General features: G+C 47.6%; 1 protein-coding gene across 5 annotated transcripts in view; it reads right to left on the bottom strand.

Annotated features, from left to right (window-relative positions):
- tbrg1 (transforming growth factor beta regulator 1) overlaps positions 1 to 18,342 on the bottom strand; it is a 103,610-nt gene that overhangs the window by 21,632 nt on the left and 63,636 nt on the right. For all 5 annotated transcript variants that reach the window (XM_078530533.1, XM_078530534.1, XM_078530536.1 and 2 more), the window contains 2 exons: positions 13,592 to 13,731; positions 9,553 to 9,699 (listed from right to left, as the gene is read on the bottom strand). In XM_078530533.1, coding sequence (XP_078386659.1) covers positions 9,553 to 9,699; positions 13,592 to 13,731 — 287 coding nt within the window. The remainder of the gene's footprint in view (positions 1 to 9,552; positions 9,700 to 13,591; positions 13,732 to 18,342) is intronic.

Below are 18,342 nucleotides of genomic sequence, written 5' to 3'. Positions count from 1 at the left end.
AGGTCCCTCCCAGCAGCCCTGTGCTCTCCAGCAGGTCCCTCCCAGCAGCCCTGTGCTCTCCAGCAGGTCCCTCCCAGCAGCCCTGTGCTCCCCGGACAACTACATCTGCAGGAAGTGTACCCAATTGCAGCTCCTCACAGACCCGCATGGATTGGTTGGAGCAGCAGTTGGATGCACCTAGGAGCATTCAGGTGGCGGAAAGCGTCATTGACAGGATTTTACAGACGTGGTCACACCCAAGGTACAGACAGATAGATGGGTGACCGCTAGAAGGGGCAGGCAGTCAGTGCAGAAATCGCCTGTGGCTGTCCCCCTCTCTAACAGGTATACCGTTTTGGATACTGTTGGGGGGGGATGGCCTATCAGGGGAAAACAACAGCAGTAGCCAGAGCAGTGGCACCACGGCTGTCTCTGTTGTTCAGCAGGGGGGGGGTCAAAGCACAGAGGAGCAATTGCCAAAGGGGACTCTATAGTCAGGGGCTCAGATAGACGCTTCTGTGGTGATGAAAGAGACACCAGGATGGTATGTTGCCTCCCTGGTGCCAGGGTCCAGGATGTCTCTGATCGGGTACGGGACATTCTGAAGGGGGAGGGAGAACAGCCAGAGGTCGTGGTAACATTGGTACTAACGACAAAGGCAGGAAGAGTGACGAGGTCCTGCAGCGGGAGTTCAGGGAGTTAAGCAGAAAGTTAAAAAACAGGACCTCTAGGGTTGTAATCTCAGGATTACTCCCTGTGCCACGTGCCAGTGAGGCTAGAAATAGGAAGATAGTGCAGCTAAACACGTGGCTGAACAGATGGTGTAGGAGGGAGGGTTTCCGATATCTGGATCATTGGGATCTCTTCCGGGGCAGGTGGGACCTGTACAAGAAGGACGGGTTGCATCTAAACTGGAGCGGCACCAATATCCTGGCTGCGGGATTTGCTAGTGTCACTCGGGAGGGTTTAAACTAGTATGGCAGGGGGGTGGGAACCAGAGCAATAGGTCAGCAGGTGAAATAAATGATTGGGAACCAGTGAATATGGCCAGTAGGACTAAGAGGAAGGGCAGGCAGGGAGAAATTACTGAACACAGTGGGACTGGGGGTCTGAAATGCATTTGTTTCAATGCGAGAAGTATAACAGGCAAGGCAGATGAGCTTAGAGCTTGGATTAGTACTTGGGACTATGATGTTATTGCTATTACAGAGACTTGGTTGAAGGATGGACAGGATTGGCAGATAAACGTTCCAGGATTTAGGTGTTTCAGGCAGGATAGAGAGGGATGTAGAAGAGGTGGGGGAGTTGCACTGCTGGTTAAGGAGAATATCACAGCTGTACGACAGGAGGACACCTTGGTGGGCTCATGCAGCGAGGCAATATGGGTAGAGCTCTGGAATAGGAAGGATGCAGTCACAATGTTGGGGGTTTACTATAGGCCTCCCAATTGCCGGCGGGAGATTGAGTAACAGTTATGTAGGCAGATTTTGGAAAGATGTAAAAGCAATAGGGTTGTTGTGGTGGGTGATTTTAACTTTCCCTATATTGACTGAGAATCACTTAGTGCTAGGGGTTTGGATGGTGCAGAATTTGTAAGGTGCATCTAGGAGGGCTTCCTGAGACAATATGTAGATAGTCCAACTAGGGAAGGGGCAATACTGGACCTGGTATTAGGGAATGAACCCGGCCAGGTGGTCGAAGTTTCAGTAGGGGAGCATTTCGGGAAAAGTGACCATAATTCAGTAAGTTTTAAGGTACTGGTGGATAAGGATAACAGAAGTCCTCGGGTTAAGGTGCTTAATTGGAGGAAGGCTAATTATAACAATATTAGGCAGGAACTGAGGAATCTAGACTGGAGGCGGATGTTTGAGGGCAAATCAACAACTGACATGTGGGGGGCTTTCAAACGTCAGTTGATAAGAATTCAGGACCGGCATGTTCCTGCTAGGATGAAGGATGGCAAGTTTCAGGAACCTTGGATAACGAAGGATATTGTGAGATTAGTCAAAAAGAAAAGGGAAGCATTCGTAAGGGCTAGAAGGCTGGGAACAGATGAAGCCCGTGGAGAATATAAAGAAAGTAGGAAGAAACTTAAGCAAGGAGTCAGGAGGGCTAAAAGGGGTCATGAAAAGTCACTGGCAACCAGGATTAAGGAAAATCCCAAGGCCTTTTATACATATGTAAAAAGCAAGAGGGTAGCCAGGGAAAGGGTAGGCCCACTCAGGGACAGAGGTGGGAATCTGTGTGTGGAGCCAGAAGAAATGGGAGAGATACTAAATGAATACTTCTCATCAGTATTCACCAAAGAGAAGGACTTAGCGGTCGATTTGTCTAGGGTAGAGTGTGTAGATAGCCTGGATCATGTTGAGATCAAAAAAGAGGTGTTAGGCGTCTTGAAGAATATTAAGGTGGATAAGTCCCCAGGGCCAGATGAGATCTACCCCAGAGTACTGAGGGAGGCAAGGGAGGAGATTGCTGGGGCCTTGACAGAAATATTTGCATCCTCACTGGCTACGGGTGAGGTCCCAGAGGACTGGAGAATGGCCAACGTGGTTCCATTGTTTAAGAAGGGTAGCAGGGATAATCCAGGAAATTACAGGCCGGTGAGCCTTATGTCAGTGGTAGGGAAATTATTGGAGAAGATTCTTCGCGACAGGATTTACTACCATTTGGAAGCAAATGGGCGTATTAGTGAGAGGCAGCATGGTTTTGTGAAGGGGAGGTCGTGTCTCACTAACTTGATCGAGTTTTTCGAGGAAGTGACAAAGATGATTGACGATGGAAGGGTAGTGGATGTTATAAACATGGGTAAGGCCTTTGACAAGGTCCCTCATGGCAGACTGGTACAGAAGATAAAGTTGCACGGGATCAGAGGTGAGCTGGCAAGATGGATACAGAATTGACTTGGTCATAGAAGACAGAGGGTAGCAGTGGAAGGGTGCTTTTCTGAATGGAGAGCTGTGACTAGTGGTGTTCCGCAGGGATCAGTGCTGGGACCTTTGCTGTTTGTAGTATACATAAATGATTTGGAGAAAAATGTAACTGGGCTAATTAGTAAGTTTGCAGACGACACTAAGGTTGGAGGAGTTGCAGATAGTGAAGAGGATTGTCAAAGGATACAACGGGATATAGATCGGTTGGAGACTTGGGCGGAGAAATGGCAGATGGAGTTTAATCCAGACAAATGCGAGGTAATGCATTTTGGAAGGTCTAATACAGGCAAGAATTATACAGTAAATGGCAGAACCCTTAAGTGCATTGACGGGCAGAGGGATCTGGGTGTACAGGTCCACAGGTCACTGAAAGTGGCAACGCAGGTGGATAAGGTAGTCAGGAAGGCATATGGCATGCTTGCCTTCATTGGCAGGGGTATTGAGTATAAAAGCTGGAAGTCATGCTGCAGCTGTATAGAACCTTGGTTAGGCCACACTTGGAATATTGCGTGCAATTCTGGTCACCACATTACCAGAAGGATATGGAGGCGTTGGAGAGGGTGCAGAGGAGGTTTACCAGGATGCTGCCTGGTCTGGAGGTTATTAGCAATAAGGAGAGTTTGGAGAAACTTGGATTGTTCTTACTAGAGCGACGGAGATTGAGGGGCAACTTGATAGAAGTTTACAAAATTATGAGTGGCATGGACAGAGTAGATAGTCAGAAGCTTTTTCCCAGGGTGGAAGAGTCAATTACTAGGGGACATAGATTTAAGGTGAGAGGAGAAAACTATAGAGGAGATGTGCAGGGCAAGTTTTTTATGCAGAGGGTAGTGAGTGTCTGGAATTCGCTGCCAGAGGAGGTGGTGGAAGCAGGTACGATAGTGGTGTTTAAGAGGCAGCTTGACAAATACATGAATAGGATGGGAATAGAGGGATATGGACCCCGGAAGTGCAAAATGTTTTAGTTGATGGGCAATATGATCGGTGCAGGCTTGGAGGGCCGAAGGGCCTGTTCCTGTGCTGTACTTTTCTTTGTTCTTTGTTCTTTGTTAACACTCCCATCATGCGTCCCAGCAGCCCTGTGGTCTGAGACAGGACACTCCCAGCAGCTGTGTGCTCCCCAGCAAGGCACTCCCAGCAGTGCTGTGCTCCCCACCACAGTCCCAGCAGCCCTGTGCTCCCCAGAAGCAGACTCCCAGCAGTCCTGTGCACCCAAACAGGAGAGTCCCAGCAGCCCTGTGCTCCCCAGCAGGACACACCCAGAAGTCCCACAGTCCGAGGCAGGACACTCCCAGCAGCCCTGTGCTAACAAACAGGACACTCCCAGCAGCCCTGTGCTCCCCAGCAGCACATTCCCATCAGGCCTGTGCGCCCCAGCAGTACACTCCCAGAAACCCTGTACTCCCAAACAGAACACTCATAGCAACCCTGTGCTCCCCAGCAGTGCATTCCCAGCAGCCCAGTGGTCAGACACAGGACACTCCCTGCAGTCCTCTGCACCCACAAGGAGACTCCCACCAGCCCTGTGAAACCAAACAGGACACTCCCAGCAGCTCTCTGCTTCCCAGCAGGACATTCCCAGCAGCCTGTGCTCCCTAGCAAGACACTCCCAGCAGTGCTATACTCCTCACCACCACACTGCCAGCAGCCCTGTGCCCCCAAACAGGACATTCCCAGAAGCCTGTGCTCTTCAGCAGGACACACCCAGATGTCCCATAGTCCCAGGCAGGACGCTCCCAGCAGCAAACTCCCAGCAGCCCTGTGCTCCCCAGCAGGACACTCCCAGAAGTCCTTTGGTCCCCAGCAGCACACTCCCAGCAGCCCTGTGCTCCCAAACCATAGAACCATAGAAAAGTTACAGCACAGGAGGAGGCCATTCGGCCCATCTTGTCCATGCCAGCCCGAGGACACCCAGGTGCCCTTTCTAATCCCACCTTCCTGCACCCGGCCCATAGCCCTGCAGCTTACAGCACTTAAGGTGCAGATCCAGGTACTTTTTAAAAGAGTTTAGAGTTTCTGCCTCTACCACCAACTTGGGCAGCGAATTCCAGACACCCACTACCCTCTGTGTAAAAAAGTTCTTCCTCATGTCCCCCCTACACCTTCTGCCACTTACCTTGAATCCATGTCCCCTGGTTCTAGAATTCTCCACCAAGGGAAACAATTTTATCCTGTCCACTCTATCTATTCCCCTCATAATTTTGTACACCTCAATCAAGTCACCTCTCAGCCTTCTTGGTTCTAAGGAAAATAACCCCAACCTATCCAACCTCTCCTCGTAGCTACACTTTTCTAACCCTGGCAACATTCTTGTAAACCTCCTCTGCACTCTCTCCAGAGCTATTACGTCCTTCCTGTAATGTGGTGACCAGAACTGCACACAATACTCCAGTTGTGGCCTCACCAGTGTTTTATACAATTCCAACATTATATCCTTACTTTTATATTCTATACCTCTACCAATGAAGGAGAGCATTCCATTTGCCTTCTTTACAACCTAGTCTACTTGAACTGCTGCCTTCAGGGACCTGTGTACTTGTACGCCAAGATCTCTCACTTCATCTACCCCTCTTAGTATATTCCCATTTATTGTGTAATCCCTGTAACTGTTTGACCTCCCTAAATGTATGACCTCACACTTCTCTATGTTAAAATCCATCTGCCACTTTACCGCCCACTCCACCAACCCATCTATATTGTTTTGGAGATTATGACTATCCTCTACACTATCCACTACTCGGCCAATCTTTGTGTCATCTGCAAATTTCCCAATCGTGCCCCCCACATTCATGTCCAAATCGTTAATATATAACACAAACAGCAAGGGTCCCAACACCGAGCCCTGTGGAACACCACTTGAGACAACTTTCCATTCGCAAGGGCATCCATCGACCATTACCCTTTGTTTCCTGTTACAAAGCAAACCTTTTATCCAGTTTGCCACATTGCCCTGAATCCCATGGGCTTTTACTTTCCTGACCAATCTGCCGTGTGGGACCTTGTCAAATGCCTTGCAAAATCCATGTACACAACATCCACTGCACTACCTTCATCAACCCTTCTTGTCACTTCCTCAAAGAATTCAATCAAATTTGTGAGGCAAGACCTTCCTTTAACAAATCCATGCTGACCGTCCCTGACTAGTCCATGCCTTTCCACATGACAGTTAATCCTACCTCCCAGGATTGATTCTACTAATTTGCTCACCATCGATGTAAGACTAACTGGCCTACAAGTGTTTGGCATTTCCTTTGATCCCTTTTTAAACAATGGAACTACCTTTACATTTCTCCAGTCCTCCGGTACCTCCCCTGTATCTAGTGAAGATTGGAAAATCATCCTCAGAGCATCTGCTATCTCCTCCCTGACTTCCTTCAGCAGCCTCGGGAACAATCCATCTGGCCCTGGTGACTTATCCACTTTCAAGGATTTCAACCCTTCGAGTACTTCCTCTCTCTTTATGACTATCCCGTCCAATATCTCGCAGTGTTCCTCCTGGACTACTATATCTACATCCTCCCTTTCCTTTGTAAACACAGAGACAAAATATTCATTCAAAACCCTTCCCACAGCCTCTGCATCTACTCACAAGTTTCCATCTTCATCTCTGATAGGTCCCACTTTTTCCTTAACTAACCTTTTAACATTAATGTATTGGTAAAACATCTTTGGGTTATCTTTAACTTTACTTGCTAATCTTTTTTCATGCCCTCTCTTTGAGTTCCTTATTTCCTTTTTTACTTTGTCCCTGCACTTCCTATGTCCGTCTAGGCTATCTGCAGTGCTTAGTTCTTTGTGCCTATCGTACGCTTTCTTTTTCTGTTTGATCTTCCCCTGTATTCCCCTAGACAACCAGGGGGGTCTAGATTTGGCAGTACCACTCTTATTTTTGTAGGGGACATGTCTACTTTGTACAATTAGGATCTCGCTTTTTAGTGCTTCCCACGGTTTTCCACTGTTTTACCCTCCAGCAGTGCTGTCCAGTCCACCTCAGCCAAGTCCCTTCTCATTTCTGCAAAATTTGCCTTCCCCCAGTTCAAGACTTTTACTCCTGCCTTATCTCTGTCCTTTTCCATGGTAATGCTAAATCTAACTGAATTGTGATCACTGTCCCCGATATGGTCGCCAACTGTCACTTCACCCACTTGCCCTTCTTTGTTCCCCAAGACTAGGTCTAGAATTACATCTCCTCTCGTTGGGTTTGTCACTAATTGTTTGAAAAAGTTTTCCTGGACACACTGCATGAATTTTTCTCCCTCAGTGCCCCTTATATTGTTTGAATCCCAGTTGATATTAGGATAGCTGAAGTCTCCTACTATTATTGCCCTCTTGTTCTTACAAGCAGAAATTTGCCTACGTATTTGTTCTTCTATCTCCCTTTCACTATTTGGGGGTCTGTAGTATACTCCCAGTAGTGTGACTGCCCCTTTTTTATTTCTAAGCTCAATCCATAAAGCCTCGTTTGTTGACCCGTTTAGTATATCATCCATTCTCACAACCGGAATTGATTCTTTAACCATTAGTGTTACTCCCCCTCCTTTTTTATCTCCTACTCTGTCGTGTCTGAAGACTCTATAACCAGGGATATTTAGCTGCCAGTTTTGTCCCTCCCAGCAGCCTGTGCTCCCCAGCAGGACACTCCCAGCACTCCTGTGTGCTCCAGCAAGATACTCCCAGCAGCCCTGTGCTCCCCAGCAGGACACTCCCAGAAGGCCCGTGGTTCCAGGCAGGACACTACCAGCAAGCAGGCCTTTGCATCCAGCAGGACACACCCAGCAGCCCTGTGGTCTCCTCTACTGGAGAGCTGCATTCACACAGATTGATGTCCACATGTGGTCTCAGTGAGATGTAGAGCTGGGCCCATATCCCTGTGGAACTAAACCTTCTAGCCTTTTTGATTATATTTTGTACCTGATCACATTTTGTGCTTTGTGCCTGAATCCCTAAATTTCTTTGGAACTCCACTGTTCTTAGCTTTTCACCATTTAAACAATTCTCTGATCTGTCCTTTTGAGTCCAACATAAATGGCCTCAAACTCACCTGCACTGAAATCCACCCGTCAGCTTCACCCACTCAATAAATCTATCAAATACAGGACGCCCGCACCATCATTACAGGACACCCGCACCATCGTTACAGGACACCCGCATCATCATTACAGGACACCCAGACCATCGTTACAGGACACCCGCACCATCGTTACAGGACACCCGCACCATCATTACAGGACACCCGCACCATCGTTACAGGACACCCGCACCATCATTACAGGACACCCAGACCATCGTTACAGGACACCCGCACCATCGTTACAGGACACCCGCACCATCATTACAGGACACCCAGACCATCGTTACAGGACACCCAGACCATCGTTACAGGACACCCGCACCATCATTACAGGACACCCACACCATCGTTACAGGACACCCACACCATCGTTACAGGACACCCACAACATCATTACAGGACACCCGCACCATCATTACAGGACACCCAGACCATCGTTACAGGACACCCGCACCATCGTTACAGGACACCTGCACCATCATTACAGGACACCCGCATCATCATTACAGGACACCCAGACCATCATTACAGGACACCTGCACCATCGTTACAGGACACCTGCACCATCATTACAGGACACCCGCACCATCAAATACCGGACACCCACACCATCAAATACATGACACCCGCACCATCATTACAGGACACCCGCACCATCATTGCAGGACACCCGCACCATCGTTGCAGGACACCCGCACCATCGTTGCAGGACACCCGCACCATCGTTACAGGACACCCGCACCATCATTACAGGACACCCACACCATCGTTACAGGACACCCACACCATCGTTACAGGACACCCGCACCATCGTTACAGGACACCCGCACCATCGTTACAGGACACCCACACCATCGTTACAGGACACCCACACCATCGTTACAGGACACCCACACCATCATTACAGGACACCCGCACCATCATTACAGGACACCCAGACCATCGTTACAGGACACCCGCACCATCGTTACAGGACACCTGCACCATCATTACAGGACACCCGCATCATCATTACAGGACACCCAGACCATCATTACAGGACACCTGCACCATCGTTACAGGACACCTGCACCATCATTACAGGACACCCGCACCATCAAATACCGGACACCCACACCATCAAATACATGACACCCACACCATCATTACAGGACACCCGCACCATCGTTGCAGGACACCCGCACCATCGTTGCAGGACACCCGCACCATCGTTGCAGGACACCCGCACCATCGTTACAGGACACCCGCACCATCGTTACAGGACACCCGCACCATCGTTACAGGACACCCATAGCATTACTGGGCAGCCGTGCCATTACAGGGACACCCAGACCCATTACAGGGCACCCACACTAGAGCATTCACGTCATTATGGGACACCCAACCAACACTGGGATCCCGCCCTATTACATGGCATCCACACTAACACAGACCACCCACACTATTACAGGGTACTCTGCAATAAAATGCAGATTCAGAACTTTAGGAAATAACGGACTAAAATGGAATTAACATCATTGCACACCAGCACTAATTTTGAAGAATTGTACACTGTGTATTTTGAAATACCTGTGGTCCATTTCCACCATCTTTGATCTGACAGGTGTAGAGACACTTGTGGTTGGGGTTCTTCATACAGGCATAGACTCGGGTGCTGCAAAACCCCACGGGATAGATCGCAGTCTCATCACAAAAACCTGAGCGATCGGCAATTATCTAATATCCAAAAGAACGGATTTTAGTGTGCAATCAATAATTCAAAATGCCAGCTCCATAGAGACAGGCGCACAGGACAAGAGTGGGCTCTGATTGGCCAGCTGACCGGTGGTGACCTGTGCTATTGGTTTACCCAGATAAGGACGACCATTCAGTTGCACAAGTGCTATCCCATCACACCAGCACAAGTCAGTATGGCCACACTGTGTACTGCTGCGTAGCTCCTGGCTGTGCAGCAAGTGAACGACTCCAAAGTGAATTGCACATTAGATGCTGGGGTTCCCAGTGAGTGATCTCCTCCCCACTGTTTCTCCTGCACACACTAACTTTTATCAGTTCCCAGGGACCCCCCCTCACACACATGAGCCAGAAAGATGTCAGAGCTCTGTGAGGGGTGGTGGGGGAGTCAGCTGTGGCTCAGGGGTAGCACACTTGCCTCCGAGTCAAAGATTTGTAGGTTCAAATCCCTCTCCAGAGACTTGAGTACAAAATGCAGGTGGAAACTGATGGAGTGCTGCACAGTCCAAGCTGCTGTCTTTAGGATGCGGTGTTAAACTGAGGCTTTGTCTGACCTTTCAGGTGGATGCAAAATATCCCTGAGGGCTCTATAAAGAAGAGCTGGGGTGTCCTCCCAGTGTCTTGGCCAATACTTAACCCTCAACCTAAAAAAAACAGGTGATCTGGTCATTCTCACATTGCTGTTAGTGGGAGCTTGCTGTGCACTGGCTGCCACTGTTCCTACACTGACCACACACCAAAAGTACTTTGGTAAAAGCAAAATACTGCGGATGCTGGAAATCTGAAATAAAAGCAAAAAATGCTGGAAAAACTCAGCAGGTCTGGAAGCATCTGTGGAGAGAGAAACAGAGTTAACGTTTCGAGTCCGTGTGACTCTCCTTCAGAGCAGGGGTAGGGGTCCCCGCATACAGCTCATACAGACTCAGAATGCTAACTCTGTTTCTCTCTCCACGGATGCTGACAGACTCGTTGAGTTTTTCCAGCACTTTCTGTCTCTACTTCATTGGCTGCAAAGTGCTTTAGGGTGCACTGAGATCAAGAAAGGCGCTATATAAATCCAAGCCTTTTCTTTTGCTCTGTGTTATTCGAGATGAGAGAATCTCCTCTCGCAATCCCCTCACTGGACATCCACACATGGGCACCTACCAGCCATGGGAAAGGGGAGGGGAAGTTGCTGGATGCCACTCAGGGATAGGAACCAAGGCATATTTTTGTGCACTTCACAGTGCAGGGGTCGTGAGGCCAATTATCAAACCCAGCTAACAGTAACTTGGGAGTTCAACTCCAGGAGTTCACTGATCTGCGTGTCTCAGTTACTCACTGGATAAACTTGCTGAGGCATCAGAGACTCCCCAGTACTTGCCTTCTCAGTTATTGTGCCCCGTTCCTCTTTCTTGGATCTTCATGTGCCATCTAAAATCTCCTGAAAACCAAGCTGTGTCCATCGCTCTGTTTAGGAGGTGCAGCAGACTGGCCTACAGTGGCAGGGGGAACCTGTATCCTGCTTCCTGAAGTCAAATCCAGCCCATGACTGAGTCCCAACCCATTCCAGCATGTTCTGACAGCAGGTCCAGATCTAAATCCCAGTGCTCCGAGATATGGAGGCTCCAATATCTATGCAGAACAACCCTGGCTAAACAATGCAAATACAACCCTGGAGTTGCTTAATGTACCACCCACTCCAAGACGGGCTGAACTATAAGCAGAAATTTATAAACCTTTCTATCTTACTTTTGATGGAGTTTTGTGCTCAATAATTTGAGGAATGTTAGAGCAGCTTAATGGGGCACTTGCCCATTTCAGACAGCTAGTGTCTGTATCAAACACTCCCAGGGCAGGCACTGTACAGGTTAGATACAGAATAAAGCTCCCTCTACACTGTCCTCATCAAGCATTCCCAGGACAGATACAGCACGGGGTTAGATACAGAGTAAAGCTCCCTCTACACTGTCCCCCTCAAACACTCCCAGGACAGGTACAGCACGGGGTTAGATACAGAGTAAAGCTCCCTCTACACTGTCCCCATCAAACACTCCCAGGGCAGGTACAGCACGGGGTTAGATACAGAGTAAAGTTCCCTCTACACTGTCCCCATCAAACACTCCCAGGACAGGTACAGCACGGGGTTAGATACAGAGTAAAGCTCCCTCTACACTGTCCCCATCAAACACTCCCAGGGCAGGTACAGCACGGGGTTAGATACAGAGTAAAGCTCCCTCTACACTGTCCCCATCAAACACTCCCAGGGCAGGTACAGCACGGGGTTAGATACAGAGTAAAGCTCCCTCTACACTGTCCCCATCAAACACTCCCAGGACAGGTACAGCACGGGGTTAGATACAGAGTAAAGCTCCCTCTACACTGTCCCCATCAAACACTCCCAGGGCAGGTACAGCACGGGGTTAGATACAGAGTAAAGTTCCCTCTACACTGTCCCCATCAAACACTCCCAGGACAGGTACAGCACAGGGTTAGATACAGAGTAAAGTTCCCTCTACACTGTCCCCATCAAACACTCCCAGGACAGGTACAGCACAGGGTTAGATACAGAGTAAAGCTCCCTCTGCACTGTCCCCATCAAACACTCCCAGGACAGGTACAGCACGGGGTTAGATACAGAGTAAAGCTCCCTCTACACTGTCCCCATCAAACACTCCCAGGACAGGGACAGCACGGGGTTAGATACAGAGTAAAGCTCCCTCTACACTGTCCCCATCAAACACTCCCAGGACAGGTACAGCACGGGGTTAGATACAGAGTAAAGTTCCCTCTACACTGTCCCCATCAAACACTCCCAGGACAGGTACAGCACAGGGTTAGATACAGAGTAAAGCTCCCTCTACACTGTCCCCATCAAACACTCCCAGGACAGGGACAGCACGGGGTTAGATACAGAGTAAAACTCCCTCTACACTGTCCCCATCAAACACTCCCAGGACAGGGACAGCACGGGGTTAGATACAGAGTAAAACTCCCTCTACACTGTCCCCATCAAACACTCCCAGGGCAGGTACAGGATAGGGTTAGATACAGAGTAAAGCTCCCTCTACACTGTCCCTATCAAACACTCCCAGGGCAGATACAGGACGGGGTTAGATACAGAGTAAAGCTCCCTCTACACTGTCCCCATCAAACACTCCCAGGGCAGGTACAGGATAGGGTTAGATACAGAGTAAAGCTCCCTCTACACTGTCCCCATCAAACACTCCCAGGACAGGTACAGCACAGGGTTAGATACAGAGTAAAGCTCCCTCTGCACTGTCCCCATCAAACACTCCCAGGACAGGTACAGCACGGGGTTAGATACAGAGTAAAGCTCCCTCTACACTGTCCCCATCAAACACTCCCAGGACAGGGACAGCACGGGGTTAGATACAGAGTAAAGCTCCCTCTACACTGTCCCCATCAAACACTCCCAGGACAGGTACAGCACGGGGTTAGATACAGAGTAAAGCTCCCTCTACACTGTCCCCATCAAACACTCCCAGGGCAGGTACAGGATAGGGTTAGATACAGAGTAAAGCTCCCTCTACACTGTCCCCATCAAACACTCCCAGGACAGGTACAGCACAGGGTTAGATACAGAGTAAAGCTCCCTCTGCACTGTCCCCATCAAACACTCCCAGGACAGGTACAGCACGGGGTTAGATACAGAGTAAAGTTCCCTCCACACTGTCCCCATCAAACACTCCCAGGACAGGTACAGCACGGGGTTAGATATGCTGTACCGAAGCCAGCAATGTGACCTTGCAGAATGAGATTGCCAATTTATTGTCGAATATCGGATGTTTAAATTTGCCACCACAAAGCTGAGGGTTATCTAACAATGGGGATGTTTTCTCCTGGAATCAAAGGGAACAATAAGAATGCAAACCTCTCCTAAACTGTAAATAGTCAGTCCTCCAAGCACAATCGGAAAGATTGGTCTACCGCAGTAATCCAGGGGAATGGGCGGGACAAGTTTCCGCGTGCTCCTGTCCCTAGCTCGCTTCTTCTTCGATACCTTTTTCATACCTAGGATTAATTGTACGTTAGCGCTTCAGACAAACCACAAAATGTGAAAACATCTGCTTTGATATGAGGAACATCATTTGAAGCCATCACAGAAAGCTGCTCCACATCCATATATTTTGTTCAGAGAAAGCAATGCTCGGTGACAGCTTCTGAAGTGCCCAGCTGTGTTATTGTGCTGGGCCACACCTTGGGACTAGGGGCACATGCTAGGAGCCACACACAGGCTGGTAGAGTCAAATCAAAAAGTGTCGGTGGGTATTGTATGGTTGGGTAGTTGTGTGTACAATGCTGTAAGAAGACCAGTTGCAGTGAGGAAAGGCTCTGCTGGTTTACAGACATATTTGATATTGAGGGAGCAGGGGGGATGTGGCAGTTTCCAGGAAAGGGTCTAATAGTCCAGTGCTCCTGTTGGAGACTGTACATTCCAATTGGCATTTGCTCCACAGTTACATCGACTACGTGCGCTGTGGGGAGGGGTAGACTGCACCATGGGGCATCTTCTTTTGTCTGGTAGCGGCACTTTGCCAGGAAGGATCATTCTTCCCATAATTAGGCCCAAAGAGATCGATGAGCTAATCAGAGAAACCAGCTTAGATTTATTTCGGGTAAATCATGTCTAACAAACCCAACTGAACGTTTTGAGGCCACTAAAATGGTGGATAAGGGAGTGTCAATGCATGTTCTTTATATGGGTTTCCAGAAGGTTTTTGGTGAGGTTCCATATGAGAGGCTGTTAGCAAAAATGAAAGTGTGTTGAATGGGAGGCAACCTTTTGGCCTGGAGAGGGAATTGTTAGGAGGTAGCAGGCACAGAGTAGGGATAATGGGCATATGCTCCATGGGCCTCAACGTTTCACTATATTTACCAATAACTTGATGCAGGAATAGAGAGCTGTTTATCCAGCTTTGCTGATGACTCTAAGTTAGGTGGCACAGTAAATAGTGTAGACAGGAGCAGAAAGCTACAGAAAGAACATTGATGGATTTAGTGAATGGGCAAAACTGCGATTGATGGAATTCAATGTGGGGAAATAAGAGGGCATCCCCTCTGAACTTAAAGATAGAAAGGGTATCTTCTAAATGGTGAAAAACTGGGAACTATGAAGGAGCAGGGAGACTTAGGCATCAGTGTACAGAAATCACTAAAAACTGGTGGACAGGTACAAAAAAAACTTAAACAGCTAATGGAATACAGACCTTCATCTGAAGGGAGCTGGCTGGAATATAAAGAGGTGGATGTACAGAACTCTGGTTAGACCCCATCTGAAATCCTGCATTCAGTTCTGGGCACCATACCTCTGGAAGGATATATCAACCTCACATGGGTACAGCACACATTCACCAGAACGATATTAGGCTAAAAGGGTTAAATTATGATGGCAGGTTGCAGAGACTAAGCTCATATTCCCGTGCGTATAGACAATGGATGGGCAATATAATTGGGTACAAAATAATTAAACAATTTGATAATGTGGCTAGAGAGAAACTTTTTCTCCTGGTGGGAGAGTCCAGAACATGGGGGCCATAACCTTCAAATGAGAGCTAGGCCGTTCAGGGGTGGTCTTTATTCATATAAAAGGTAGTGAAAATCTCAACTCTCCCCTTTAAACAGCTGTTGAGGCTCATAGGAAGCCAACTGAAAACTTCAAACGGGTTTGATCGATGTTAATTAAGGGTATTGAGGGTTACAAAGTATTAGAAAATAGTTACAACACAGAAACAAGCCGCTCAGTCCATGCCAGAGTTTATACTCCACAGGAACCTCTTCATCTCACCACGTCACTATAGCATTCTATTTTCTCCCTCCAGTGTTTATCTAGCTTCCCCCCCTCCACCACCACTGTGTTCACCATAACCACTCTGTGTGGTAGAAAGTTCAACATTCCAGCCACTCTCCCGGTAAAGAAGTTTTCCCTGAATTCCCTATTGGATTTATTAGTGGTTATTTTATATATATGGCCCTTAGTTTGGTCTTGTCCTGTTGCAGAAGCATCTTTGCTATGTCTTCTACCCTTTGATAAACTGGAAGGCCTCTATCAGGTAACCCCCCAGTCTTCTCTTTTCTAGCCTGCTCAATCTTCCCTGATAGATATGCAACCTTTCACTCCAGGAATCATTCGATTAAATAGCTTTTGCATCTTCTCCAGTGTTCCCATATTCTTTTTATAAAATGGAGACCAGAAATATTCACAGTACTCCAAGTGAGCTCCAACCTTATTCTATTTAGATCACTTCTTTTTAGTTGTATCCCTCTAGAAATGAACTATTTTGATGCTTATTTAGCAATTACACGTTGATTCTGTATGTTCATTGTCTTCCTGTATTTTGTCACATTCTGGTATTAACTACACACTCCAGTTTAGTGCAGTCAACAATTTTTGATATTGTACTTCCAATTCCTGAGTCCAAATCGTTTCTGTACATTGTGAACAACAGGGATCTTAGCATCGATCCTGGTGCAGCATCATTTCCCAAAGTGGATAGAGATCAGCCATGATCCAACTGAATGCAGAAACAGGTTTGAGGGGCGGAATGGTCTCCTCCTATTCCTCAGGAGCTGTAAACGAATGGCTTCACAATGTATATCTTTGTCAGCTGCTACCCTGCATCTTCTCGCACATTCGCGAGAGTTCACAATCTTGAGGTTTATTTTCAGATCTGTCCCCATTCCTCCTCCTCTATCTGGTGGCCTCTTACTCCCAGGCAAACCCCCCGCCCCCCCATTGGATTTACAGTGTTGTTTTTCAATCTGTAGCAACCATGTAGGGGAGGGTAAAGTTGTACTTGTAGCGTCGATTAAGGTGTGAAGTGCAGCTTTGGGAGGCTAATCCAACAGGATTCGATTGTGTTGTTGAGCTGGTGGAAGGAAGCCAAGACAATCCCAGCCTGGTGCCAGGTTGGGAACCTAACCATCATGAATACGTGTGAAAGAAGTGGCACATTGCAACATGCATCTCCAGACTCCGTGGCATTGTCTCAGGGGCTTTTCAGGCTGATAGTGTCACTGTTCTCATATCATGGAGTGTTCCTGGATCTCTCAGGTGGTATTCTCAGGTGGACTACAAAGGGCAAGCTGAGTTTATTTAAAGTTCCAGCCATGGGTTGGATTTAAGGCCATAACTCTCTAGAGTAGGGCTGACCATTAGTGATGGTTAGGCCAGAGGAAACCAGAATCTCCTTCATGTGTGAGGAGCTGGAGGTGTCTGCAACATATTTATGGTTTCTTGCTTTCCATAATGACCTCGAGGTCTCAGAACTATTGAATGAGACCCAGGAAACATATACTAGTCTGGACATTTCGTATCCTAGTCTGGACATTTCGTATCCTAGTCTGGACATTTCAGCTTTCAGGGTTTTAGTTACTCGCATGGATGAGCTGCAACTCAGTACAACGTTGGGGGTATCTTCACTGGCTCAGGTTGCTGGGTAACCATTGAGAATATGCCCAGGGTAACAACAGAGACCCTTTAGATTTCTTTAGCTACAGGATCTATTCTGTATCGACAGGAGTCTTCGCATGTCCTCCAAGAAGAGGCAGAATATCATCACACCAGACCTGGTTTTTGGCTTTAAATGCCAATTGAATTTATTGAACACAAGGTTAACACATGAATGAATAACAACAATATAGAATGCATAGGTTTAAAGTAGATGTTAAACATGCTAATTCCTCAAAAAAAGGAAAATAATAAATGATGTACACTCTATAAATTAAACTGTGTATTTTTTAAATTAAACTTATGTATACAGTTATTTATTCCTTAGAAGCTTGTTATCTGCGGGAGCTTATTGTCATTGCCTGAGCTTTGTGAAGGTTTCAGATTCCAACAGCTACTTCAGCAACACCCAAAGCAGTTGTGGATTTGAATAACTATCAGCTGAATCCAAAAGGAGCTGCCAGTGAGACAGTGCCTCATATTGGATGCAAATTCCAGGCACTGACTGAGTCATAACTTGTGACCATCAGCAGGTGCAGATCGATAACCCAGTGATTCAGTGTGTGGAGGCTCCAATATCCATGCAGAACCATTCTGGATAATCCATGCAAGTATAACCCTCAGTTAGAAATATTTAATAAACCACCCATTCCAAGCACAATTCATTTAGAAAGTGTTGGACAATAAACATTTCTTTCCAAACCTTTTTACTTTTTTTGATTGAATTTTGTAGCTATTAAGGTGCAGTTAAAGAGGGCACTTTCTCATGTCAGGCACCCAGTGTCCCCATTAAACACTCCCAGGACAGGTACAGCACGGGGTTAGATACAGAGTAAATCTCCCTCAACACTGTCCCCATCAAACACTCCCAGGACAGGTACAGCACGGGGTTAGATACAGAGTAAAGCTCCCTCTACACTGTCCCCATCAAACACTCCCAGGACAGGTACAGCATGGGGTTAGATACAGAGTAAAGCTCCCTCTACACTGTCCCCATCAAACACCCCCAGGACAGGTACAGCACGGGGTTAGATACAGAGTAAAGCTCCCTCTACACTGTCCCCATCAAACACCCCCAGGACAGGTACAGCACGGGGTTAGATACAGAGTAAAGCTCCCTTCACACAGTTCCCATTAAACACTCCCGGGATAGGAACAGCACAGGGTTAGATACA

This window comes from Cetorhinus maximus, chromosome 27 (genome assembly GCF_964194155.1).
Source record: "Cetorhinus maximus chromosome 27, sCetMax3.hap1.1, whole genome shotgun sequence".
NCBI lineage: Eukaryota > Metazoa > Chordata > Chondrichthyes > Lamniformes > Cetorhinidae > Cetorhinus > Cetorhinus maximus.
This window is presented reverse-complemented; position numbering and strand designations above follow the sequence as displayed.